Genomic DNA, 13081 nt, shown 5'->3' with positions numbered 1-13081 from the left:
CACACACAAACACACACACACACACACACACAAACAAACAAAAGGCAGAGAAAATAAAAATCCCGTTAAACCGAAATTCAGAGGTTTGGGCTTCATAATTATTATTATTATTGTTGTTGTTATTATTATTATTATTATTATTATTATTATTATTATTATTATTATTATTATTATTATTATTATTATTATTATTATTATTATTATTATTATTATCATTATTATTATTATTATTATTATTATTATTGTTATCATCATCATCATCATCATCATTATTATTATTGTTATCATTATTATTATTACTTTTGTTGTTGTTATCATCATCATCATCATTATTATTATGATTATTATTATTATTATTATTATTACCACCATCACCATCATTATTTTATACCATTTTTTGTATAGACACAGTGACTCAATTTCAAAGAATGCTAATCATTCGTGTATACATACTTATAAGTTCTACACGTGGTGAGAAATAATAAAATCTTCCCTAGAATATTGATGACACGCGATGCTTTTCGTGGGTATGGGACAATAAGAAATTGCTTTCAAGCATAATGAAAGACGTCAAGGAAAAAATATTGATTCAATTTCCTTTAAAAGAAAAACAAAAAACAAAAGAAGAAGCAATTATTCGTGCTTTAGACTTAGTGGCCATCGACTTTTCACGTGTATATATATATATAAACAATATCCTGGCAAAGAGAGAATTTTTAAAAAAAGGTTAGCAAATTCAGGTGTATTAATTTTTCGAGATATAGATGTTATTGGTTTACTTATTTTCGGTTTAAGAGAATTTCACTGTACAACCCTATTTGCTACAACATCTATAGAATCGGGTGACTGATCGTATGCCCAATTTAGAGTTTTGTATTGTTAAACATAGAACGAGTTTCATTTTGACTCCATATCAATAACCTACAAATGCTGTATTTCGTTTTATGTGATTATTTTGTGTTCTGAGAGTTTTGGATAGCGTACTACTGAATGTGGTGATATAAGTTACACACAATTTTTTTTATTTGAAGTATTTGAAGTGAGAAAAATGCAAATTAAGCTCAAAATTCAAGAAAATCTGGGGTCTTAAAGATAATGATAAAATGTGGTGATAACATTTAAATCTTTAGTTATTTCTCGAGTGAAAAAAGAGGACAAATGTTTCTTTTATTAGTTCTTCAAAAGAACGCAAGAAGGCAGAAATTATGGACAATTATTAAAGAAGAAAGTGAGACGAGAGTTTTTAATAAATTGATTATGAAAAATAAAGATATTTATAAAGACTTCACTCAGGGGAAAAAGGCTTTAAATTAATTCTTAAATGAATGGTGGGTTTAAATAGAGATAAAGAGCGTTGATCACAATGAAGTGTGCTTACTTCTATGCAAGCAATTAAAAGCACAGAACCATGAAATTCTAAAATTGTCGATTCACCTACCTCGAAAACGTTTCTTACAACTGATTATATTACCACCTAACACAAATAACCAATCTGGAAATACTCTTTACTGAAACATCTTATATCCGAATATTCGACATAAACCAGAAAACCTTGGACAAATAATTAACGACCTTCTTATTGTCCAAAGCAAATGAAAATATTTGAAATATATTTTGATACTTTTTCTTTTTTTAAATTTGTAAACAAATAAATCTAAAAAAAATAACGAATTAAGAGTGAAAATTTAAAATTCACATTCATAAGTGCTAAATACATTTCACTCTGGATACCTCAATATTGCTTAAATCAATTTTCACTCAAGTCGATATTTTTTTCACCAACTCCCCTCCTTCCTCCCTTCCTCTATAACACAAGTAAAAATCAATAATCCACTCCTCATAAGTCGATGTTATAATCATTTATATTCCCAATGAAATCAAAAATAAACGAGTATTTTGCATTGGATAAAATATTTAACCACTGGCATAGAAAAGGAGAGAACATTTTCTCTGGAAAGCCAACTCAAAATTGCGGGTTGTGCGAGAGAAAATTATTCAGACCTGCAAGTGGCAGCAAACAAAATAGTGTGAAAATTTTATCACGGAACATACAACACTGATGTTGTAAGTCAATATGATTACATTAATTGCAAAATAATGAAAAGATTATAAATATGGTGGCGATATTGTCAAAATCCGACAATAATTGTTGGACATTTTACAGGTTTGATTATTGCTTCGTGATTGATGTATGTTCCAATGCATTGGTGCAAGAGGGGAAGGAGGTGAAACTCAGAAGCCTATAATTATACTCTTAAAAAAAATAGAAACATTTTGCTGATGGACAATCAGAGTAAAACTCAATCAAATGAATTAGATGGTGAGGTACTGATTGGGGCATGGAGAAAAATGAATATATGGATATTTCATCACCTTCTTTCAAACACCGAGGTTCCATTTGGGTTTCCATTAGGCGAATGCGTTTGATACCAAATTTAGTCACTTGATTGGTGACCAAATAATAATCATAAAGATCAACATGCAAGGTACTCTGGCATCTCAGTATGGGGCTTATTGTGTTCATGAGATGTGCGATTTGTGAGTTTTATTCGATTGCAGAAATAATCAAGCCTTTTAAAATATAATTTCCATGCAATATGCCCTGATAATAGTATTCACGATGATGGACACAACTAAAGACAGAATCAGTGACAATCTCATTCTCTAGGTCAAAACAAAAATGTAACTACTTGCAATCCTTTGGATAGGATGCCAAATAATTTCTGTCAATTCTGATCCAATTATCCATTCACTGATCGAGGGACAGAAATGTGAAAAAAAAGCATTTATGCGGACTTGAACAAAATTATATTAGAAGTAGCACGTAAAAGCATCAAAACACATGGGGCCATCCCACTTTCTCTGGTGTTAAGCAAACAGTAACAAATTGCTTGCCATCCTTTGGAGAGGGTACAACACAAACTCAAATCAGCTCTATTTCGGGTGCTTCTCCTCTAATTTTTTGGAATTTCAGATTTGCGGTTTATTTACAACTTGAAATGAATAGCAGATAATGCTTATGTTGACTTCACAACTTGATAAATTGGGAAACTAAAATATCCGATTCAGTCAACTGATGACCAAACAATAAGTTTACATTCCACAGTGTTCTTTAACATTATATATTATATAACGTAACTTAACTTTAATCTGCGGTAAGGGTGCTGTCCTGCAATATTAATAGGATTTTAATACTAAACAATTAAATAATCTTTTTGAGATATAAAATAATTTATCTAAAATTGGGTGGTTTTCTGTCACTAATCAAAGAACCCAAGCTTAAACTTTTAACAAGTTTTTAAATTAACATTGAACAAACCTTTTACTTTTACTTTATATTTCAAAATTCCGAGCTTCAGAGGGCAGAAAATAAGGAAATTGAGAGAAATACGGGACAGGCAGAAACAGATACTGCTCCTTTGAAGTGATATGTATATAGTGATAACAAGGTGCACGAGTCCATTACTGTAAAATATTCATTTCGCAAATGACTGACGAAAATACATAATGCTATGAAATCTCAATACAGTTGAAAATATCTGTAAAAAAAAAACAAAAAACCACGTACATAGAAAAGCAGGCAAGGAAAAATGCACATAGATGTTATGAGAAAGACTGATGTTTGTCACAGTGCAATGAAAGAAAGAAAACTATAATAATAAATATACCTGGGTAAGAGATTTATAACAAACAAAAGGTATCTAAATCTATTGTTTTTTTCTATTTTCTTGTCTGCTCCACGTTTCCCTAAACAAAAATCAAGATGGACGAGTTTTTTTGTTTGTTTTTATTTTTTGGCATTTTGTCCTTGGATAAGATAAACAGTCAATCTTGATTTGCTCAATTACACAAACACTAGTCATATCTTACTGGACATTGTGTGTCACTCTAACAACAGATTACAAATTACATTCCAGCAACTTTACAATTAATTTGTACCGAACAAACTTCTAAAACTGCAACAAATGCCCCCACTTTATAATTCATATTATTACAAATACAATGAGCTACAATCATGTCCTTTTCCATTTTGTTGATATAAAATGGTTGAATTTTACAACTAATTTCAATGTTAATCAAAACATAGCAAGCATCTTTTCAGCAGCTTGCACCGTCATCAACCATTTTACTACAAAGCATCATATGCTTCAAGCCTTTGACACCATACGTCTGTGACCACAAAGGCAGATAATTCAAACTTTCCCAAATAAATGTATGATTTCAAAACTCCCTCCCCTGAAATGCCTCTCAAGTTGATACAACAATGCAATATTGCCTGTTCAGACTAGATCAATATAAAAATATTTTAAAATGTATCTATAATAAACATGTCTATTACGCTTTTCCACAGATCTATCATGATCAATACACTTCAATCTTTCATATATTTCCCCAGCAGGCCACATGGAACCATAATATTTCCAATTCATACAGTATTCAAAAGAGTGTACATATTACTGGAATGTATGCCAGAGAATGTCTAAGAAACTAAGAATAAGTAGATGACTATACTATTAATTCAAAACAAAAGATTGTATTAGTCAACGTAAATACAAAGAGTCTAGGTCCTATGGACCTTTTCCCATCGTTTTCCCCAACTAAATTCATGAATAACTTTTCTGCCATCTATCGGAATGTAATGTAAAGTAACATCTTTTAAAGTTTTTGCTATTAGCTGAAGAATGATTTTGAGCTTGAAACGTAACATTTTTTACATTGTATTCTTTTCTAAAGCTACTAAAAGACTGCATTAGATTTTTTTCTAGCACTGTCAACTACATCAATGTTTCTCTTACCATCGTAACCAGTTATCCATACCTGTATCCGGAAGTACTGGATGGATCCATAAACTCCACTAGTAGGGCATCCGTCTCTGTCAGATCCATTGTTGTAAAGGTAGATGGTGTGTCAGTGTGTATGTGTGTGTGAAGAATCGAGTCAACCAAACAATATTATTAGGGGTCAAAGTTGATGTTACGAAGATGAGTATAAAATTATTGACACACAGTGATTGGTTAAAATTTTGAAGTGTGTTACAGTTAAATCATGGTAATTGAAAAAACAAACAAGACTAAATACACTTTTAAAAAATAAAGTGGAGATTTTGTAACTTTATTTCTTTTGTAATAATATCATCATTTCAATATTATTGCTTATTTTCATGGCAGTTGGTGCAATATTGTGAGTTATATTATACTAATAATGCTCCTTCTATTTTAGCTGATAGTGATAAGTGCTACCCAGATGCCCCTGGTGTTATGTGTCGGGAGAGGAGAGTAAGCATGGAGATAGGTAGGCTAGCTAGGTTGGTTGGTTGATTGATTGGTAGCTTGGTTGGTGAGTGGATAATGATGCGGGCACACACACACACGATTCAGTATGAGGAATACATGGGAATGAGTGAGTGAAATTTTAATCCTGTAGAGAAAGAGAGAAAAGGAGAAGAGACATGATATATAATTTGTTAACAATTAAATTCTAGAAAAGACATAAATGAATAAATAAATATAATTTATAGAGTGTCAATCTCCACCGAGCGTGGTCAATAACGCTTTACAAGACAAAGTTAACATGAGAATTTTAAGAAAATTAAATGTTACAATTGTGGATGATCTATTAAATTAAGTTGACACCAATGGAATATGATCAATTAGTCTTTGGAATATTTTTGAAAAATATATATTAATTCATTTATAATGAAAATATTGTTGTATGGAGTTTAGAAAAGGAAAAGGAAAAAAAAATGAGAATGGTATAGATGGAATCTATGATGTGATAGCAAAGCATTTGGCTTCTGTTGACATTAAATTAAAGGTCCTGAGTTCATTTTCACATCACTGCCTGTTCGATTGGCGTATTCAAATCATTGTTTGAGTATCGGGTGACAAGTGCTAGGAAAAAGTAGTAATTACACATGTCCCTGTTCTGCGCAGGTTGATTTTTTTCTTGTATTTTTCTTTATGCTTTGTCTAGCACTGTTTCATTCACATCTTTTCAGGTCTTCATGGCTATGTTCGTTGTCCATCAGGATAATATAAATACTGTTTCAAAAATGAATTAGCTAGGTCTGATTTGGTGAAAAGTACATTGAGATAGACTAGTGTCCAATCCAAAGGGTAGCAAGAAATTGCTATTGCTAGTTTCATGCTATAGAAACCAGGATAAACTCCGGCCTCATGGGTCTAATGGCTCGGAAGGATTACTTTATTTTTTTTCAGAAAATAATTTAATCTCTCCACTAATTTGATTCTGTTCATCTTGGATTTTGCAAGAATTGCAGATAAAGGGTGAAACTCAAAACAACCATACCACTCGAAATTGTAATAAATTTAAGCTGCAAACTATGTTAAGGTCTTTTTCCTATTTTTGATCAAACAACAACACATATCCAGAATCTTGAATACCAATAACATTGGTGAGACTAGGGTTGAGCTCTTCATCTAAAGGCTCAATGAATACTTGATGTAACTGCATGTTATTTCACTATTTTTCAGATTAAACCTAGGGTTATGATAAGTAAGAGGTTCACTTTACTGCAGTTAACTCTCTGAACATGGATTGATCTACCAACATAGTGATAATATATGCCGGACGATTGCTAAAAAAATAAATGTCATTGTAAAATTTAAAAATAAAATTCAACCTCTAAAAAAACGCTTTAAAAACGCTAACAATTCTGTCATGAAATTAACTTGATTACACTAAAATATTTGATTTAAATTTATATACCATTTTATATCAAAATTAGGATACTTTTTTTTTTGTAATTGTCTAGTTATATGAGTATAAAACGATATGTTTGCAGGTCTGATAACCCAAATTGTTATGGTCTCATTGTTGTAATGGAAATACTCCAATATCCACGAAAAATATTGTCCATTACAACGATGTTAAAACAAGCCTCTAAATACGTTCAGCTATCAGACCTGTACATTTCATTACATTTGTACAAAAGCATCTAAATTCGGCAACATTCAAAATATTATTTTCAAGGAGAGAGAGGTAAAGTAATCTTCTAATACATTGCTATATGCACTCATACTTCCATGCACTTTGATAGATAAAATGAAACATCTTTAAACAACGCAATGTAAAAAATACATATATGAACAAATACATATATAAATAGACAAATCAATGTGACCCAAAATCACAAAATGGTATGTCTTGTATTGTATTGTCATTAAGTCGCAACTCTGTATATCGAAATTATTCGCAATTGTGAGTGTGGTGGGAACAAATGAATGTGCCTATGCCTTAATTTTAATTTTATCGATTTCTCTGTTAAATTCAATTTAGCCATTAATTTTTTTGATACTTTCGGGCAGAGGATTCCATATTTTGATGGTGCTTGAAAAAAAAAACGAATTGAGATATAAGCATTAACTTGTGAATGTGGGACCTGGTATGAGTGCTGTTTTCTTTTGTTTGGAATAAGGCTATCAATGGGAATCGCTCTCAGTCCCTGATGGGCCTTAAAGGGGATGTTGGCTTTTCGGATTGTGCGCCTCTCCTGTAATGATGACCAGTTTAGGCTCATGCGCATCTCACTGTGACTATCGGAATGAATCTGACCCTTAAAACAGAATTTAGATTCAAAATGATAAAAAATATGAACTTTTGAGTTTTTTGCAATGTCAGACATTGTATTATATATCCACCATAACGAATAGAATGTAACCTTAAGTTTCATATTTGTGGCTATAATTTCAATATCCAGGACACAGTTCATCCTGACATAATAATGCTTTGAGAAATTTAGTCACCAATAAATAAATTAATCAATTAAATTTTTTAAAATAACAAATTCAGCAAGACGCTATAAATAAAATTTAAAAAACACTTACACAAAAAACAATTCAATACATGGAAGATGGTGACCACTGTGCAAAGGGAGACAACTGGTTTATTTTCATGTTAGTGACTGTGAATGTCCAAATTTCCACCTTACAGAACCCCTTTGGCAGTGAGACTATAAGTTACAGTACCAGTATGGACACTTAAGTAACAGTACAAGTAAAGACCCCATAAGTCACAGTACTAGTTTGGGCCTATAGTACACAGTACCAGTGTGGGCCTATAGGTCACAGTATCAGTGTGGGCCGATAGGTCACAGTACCAGAGTGGGCCTATAGATCACGTACCAGTGCAGGCATATAGGTCACAGTACCGCTGTGGGCCAATATTTCACAGTACCAGTGTGGGTCTAGAGGTCACAGTACCAATATGGGCCTACAGGTCACAATATTAGTGTGGGCCTATAGGTCACAATATCAGTGTTGGCCTATAGGTCACAGTCCCAATGTGGGCCCATAAGTCACAATACCAATGTGGGCCCATTAGTCACAGTACCACTGTGGGCCCATGTGTTACAGTACCAATGTGGGCTCACAAGTCATAGTAAGAGTATAGGCCCTTTGGTCACATATTTGTTTAATGCTGCAAAACTTAAAATCTAGAGAGAAATTTTTTTTTTCATACACATATAACAGTGGACAAACATCACAGCATACAGAATTCTAAAAGACAAATAGGGTCTCTGTCCTATTGGATAAGGGGAAACAATTAACATCAAATACACATCTACAACACACACTAAGGGACACATGGATTGTAAAATATTTCGAAACAAAAAAGACCTCAAAAATAATCCCCAAAAATTGAAAACGTTTTAAATTTATTCTAGATTTTAAAAATCACCTAACCTGACATCTTACATGTACAAAAATATAAAAACTTCATTAAAGATTTCTTTTTTTTCTTCCAACCTTTATAGGCAGGATTCAATTTTACTCCACCCTGACAAAACCTTTTCTTTTTCATTGCGAAAAGGCTGGAGACGTGATCTGTATGCAGATACAAAGAACATGGAAACCATTTGGAAAGCAATGGAAGACAGCACAGGATAAAGGATAATGGCATTCTGTGGTCATCAGACCCTTAGGCCGGAGTTTATTCAGGGTTCTATAACATGGAAGGGACAATACTAATTGCTTGCTATCCTTTGGATAGGATGCTAGTCTATTGCAAAATACTTTCTACCAGATCTAACAGATCCAGCTACCCAATCACCGCTGGGTGGACAGGGGGGGGGGGGGGGGGGGGTCAGAAAAATCTCAACTGCACCCAGGATCGATCACAGTCGCTTTATGTGTGAAGTGAGTGCTCTATCAACTGAGCTATAAGAACCCGCCAACGGGCCTAGGTAAGTAGGTAAAATCAAACATTGGTTGGCAGCCAATGTTTTGTTTATTTATCGTAACAACTACCACAATATCTCAATCATCTGTAGTGTTTCATTCATCCTGTTTTGTTGATAAAGGGGAAATCCGAAACATTCATTTGATCTGTTCTTGTAATAAAATTGAAGCTGACATTCAATTTCATATTATTTATTTCTTTAAGCTTTGAGCAGCAACATTTACATTACCCAAAGTATATTACAGTAAATGTCCAGCGTGCCCCAGACCCTTCAAATCAGATTTATAGTCTATATAATAAATTTTGAATCAAAATAAAAGCTTTCATTGAGGAAAATGAATGTACAGTTTTTAAGATTGTGAAAATCCAAAACCTGCTGATTCACTCTGACATGATACTGTAACTTCGTGATGACCCAGTTATAATTTCAATTAAAGGGTTAATTATCAATGTACGATTAATCATCAGTTTTACTTTCTAGGTACATAAAAACATATGTATATATTGATATTTTTAAAATATAAAATTGTACACACTCTTATCTTTTATAATCAGTGTTGATATGTTTTACATCTGGTATCACACTATTTCCTGCCTACCAATCCATTTCCTGTGATAAAATTAAATAATTAAAAAAAAACAACAACAACAATGTTATCACATTCCAGAGCATTCAACATACAGTTTGAAAAGGAAATGAAGATTACACACACATAGGGTTTAGTTATGTGAAAGAATATTACTTTGTACACATGCGTGAATCTTAAGGGTGCTACCATCCATGCATCGAGCACTTATAATAATATTTGTTTCATAAGTAGACATTGGATACAGAAAACATCATTAAAAAAAAAAAATGTTGAGTGTTGGTCAATTTTTAATGCCATTTTACTTGTTCACAAAATGACAAAAGTTTATCATTTTCAATATGGAAACATTTTTACAAATGGAAAAGAGAGTTACATTTAAGGCTTTTTATTATTCTTTTTATATTTTGAATAGGTGCAACAAAGAAAATAAATACATAACTACATTGTGAAATAATGGCTCATACACACATGGCAACTAATCTATAAATTGATGGTTTGGCACTTCAATTAAATGTTTCAAAAACAAATTTTAATGCAGTTTTAAAATGTCACAGCTGGCAATAAACAACGGCATCAGTCATTTCTGACTAATTTAAGCATAGAACATTACATCGATTTACAATTTTGTGTCGCAAATAATTGAAAATCACATTTTAAATTTAAATACCAGCTAGAACTATCTGATGAAAAGGTGTCATTTTGTATACTGTATTCATGTCCATTGAATTGTTATGTCGTTAGCAGGTTTATAAAACTCTGGCATAGTTGGCTTTGCTGAGTTGAACAGTTTGCAATAAGGCCATTGATATCTATCTGATTAATTTATAAGACAATATTTATCTTCTCCTATAGTCTCTCTTATTTAGTGAAATACAATAGTGAAATAACTTTGCACTTGTAAAATTCAGCAGTAAGCAATGGCCCTAAAGCCTCTTTATTTTCATTTTTAACTTTAAAAATAACTGAGATTTTAAAAATGCTTTATTCCTCATGAAAAATTGAAGAATCGTTGCATTTATGAATCTGAAGTTTTGTTACACAAACCAACCAGAACTCAAGACATAAAAACAATGACTTGAAATTCACAACATGGAGAGCATTTCGGTGATGACAATCAAACACGACAATACAACTTACACATGGTTTAGCTTCTATGATGTTTCCATCACCATGGCAATCTACTTTACAAGTTCTCCGTACAGTGGTTGAGATAAAAAATAGAAATTAAGGTAGAAGTGGAAAGGAAAAATATCCAAAAAAAAAACATCTGTTTGATACGATTAAACCGTTAATGTTGTCTTTTTTTATATTTAAATGTATAGACGATATAACAAATTAAAACATTATAAATTCCAAAGCTACCCTGCCATCTTTTATGACTGCTTTCAAGAACTGTGAAAATTGGAAATTTTTAAAAAAGCAAAAAAGGGGCTCAACAAAGTTGCCATTGCTGAATCATCGAAATTATTGTCATAATAATAATCATTTGGTACCTTCACTTCTCTTTAAATACGTAGAATGAGAGATCACATGAAACTTAGAAATAGATGTTATGACTAGTGGTTTGCATTATAAATATAATAAAAATGGCTGGGGACACTGGTGGGAGCTGTCTTACGGTTATTTAATCTTTGAGTTCTCCCAGATTGAATATTTATCTGATATCTTCTTCGATTTATTGTAATCTTATTGTAAAGCAAAAATGTGTGCTGAAGGAAAATATTATTTGAAATGTTATTTTTAGACGTTACAATGGATTTATTATTGAAAGATCCAAAGTTGAACAATTACGGTGTAATTCCTTCAATCCATATTTTAACATTGTAATCTCCATCCCCCTAACCTCCCCCGATTTCACCTTGTAATCTTGTATACTCAAATGAAGAACAAAAATTTGCAGTTCATTTCAAAAGCCTGTGCATGAATTCATTACTAAACAAACCAAAGTGGAATACAGAATAATCCCAGTTTACCTAGTCCCAATTAACGGTAACATCTTTCATGTTTTTCCCATATTTTATCCCAAATAAACAATTAATTTTTACCCAAGTCCTGATCAATGAACTGTAAACTGTAAATAATAACACCAAATTTGCACCAAGGTCAATTCTCAGTAACAAAATGTCCATTCAAGACAAACCATTATTGTGTGTGCTTATCTGTGACAAACGTCTTCTTTCAAAATATTTAAGTATATTAATCATACAATGACGTGAAATGAGAATACTGGTTGACCTGCTGGTTAATCTATCGCATCATGTATAGATTGGGAAAACCTCTCTACTAAAATAGTGTAAGTGTAAGGTAGAGTAAAAGTGAAGAAAAATAATCCAAAGAAAAATAAAAGGGCTGAGAGGTTAAAACCTTAGAGGCAAGTAAATCTACTCTACACTTACTGAATGACCAACGCAACGATATATGCTACCTATAGGGTTACATTACACTTCTGTTCTGGTTACTTGCTTGTGACATGCGATTCCACGACATAAAAAATGGACCAGGATTTTCGAATTTCAATCTCAGGACACACAGGCCAGTTCATTGTTGAAAAAAAAATGTTTATTATGTTTGAGCAACGTATCTCAGGCACTTGAGATGGAAGCTAGAACACACAGAGATAAGGCAACTGGGTTTTCACGTGAATATGACTCACTTCTCAAAGCCAGTTGATGTTACTGGACCTGACCGTTCGAATTCGAGCCAAACATACTTGGCATTTGGGACAAGATAGCAAAAGGAACCTATTCTTCGTGCGTTTCGGAGTTGGACAATTTTATTGTGTGTGCATTCATTTTGTTAGTATAAATGCATACGCCTAGAAGCTTACATTAAGTGGTGTACTCAAAAGGCAAAATAAGTCGTCAGGTTTGTGTTGTCAAGTCCAATTTTCAGCTAATTTTCATTTTCACTGTCATAGGACCTCACCGGAAGTCCTACACGTAGTAGTTTAGCAGTCTAGCATGACAAGTGGGTGTGTCACTGATTGATTGAAAATGGAAGGCAATTTTTTCAATGTAACAACCGACGTCAAACAGTTCCTCTGTTCCGGTTCTAAACTCATGGGAAGTGTTTAACCAGTCTCCGGACAATGAATAGCCAATAGGTTACATGTTAATCATGAGGTGCATAATCATTTTAGTAGCAGGATGTATAGGCAGATTCCTATGATTACGGTGCGTAAAAGAGCGATGGTGGATGATCTTTATTGAAGAGACCAGCATTTATTGAGACTAGAAAATAAGATGCCATCACTCTGAAACCAGGAGATCAATTGAACAACGTATTTATTC

The 13081-nt window shown here is 32.6% G+C and overlaps 1 protein-coding gene across 7 annotated transcripts in view; it reads right to left on the bottom strand.

Moving 5' to 3' along the window:
• LOC144970743 (H(+)/Cl(-) exchange transporter 4-like) overlaps positions 1-12730 on the bottom strand; it is a 96400-nt gene extending 83670 nt beyond the window's left edge. For 3 of the 7 annotated variants that reach the window (XM_078910722.1, XM_078910721.1, XM_078910724.1), the window contains exons 1-2: positions 12619-12730; positions 4819-5418 (exon numbers count right to left, since the gene is read on the bottom strand). In XM_078910722.1, the coding sequence (XP_078766848.1) occupies positions 4819-4886 (68 nt within the window). In that variant the 5' untranslated portion in view covers positions 4887-5418; positions 12619-12730. The remainder of the gene's footprint in view (positions 1-4818; positions 5419-12618) is intronic. The other 4 variants (XM_078910725.1, XM_078910727.1, XM_078910728.1 and 1 more) reach the window with 2 other exon arrangements.
• Positions 12731-13081: the final 351 nt, after the last annotated feature.

The sequence above is a fragment of the Berghia stephanieae genome, chromosome 4 (genome assembly GCF_034508935.2).
Source record: "Berghia stephanieae isolate SIO BIC M18660-M18661 chromosome 4, UCSD_Bste_1.3, whole genome shotgun sequence".
Lineage (NCBI taxonomy): Eukaryota > Metazoa > Mollusca > Gastropoda > Nudibranchia > Aeolidiidae > Berghia > Berghia stephanieae.
Note: the sequence above shows the minus strand (reverse complement) of the source record. Positions and strands in the feature narration are given on the sequence as shown.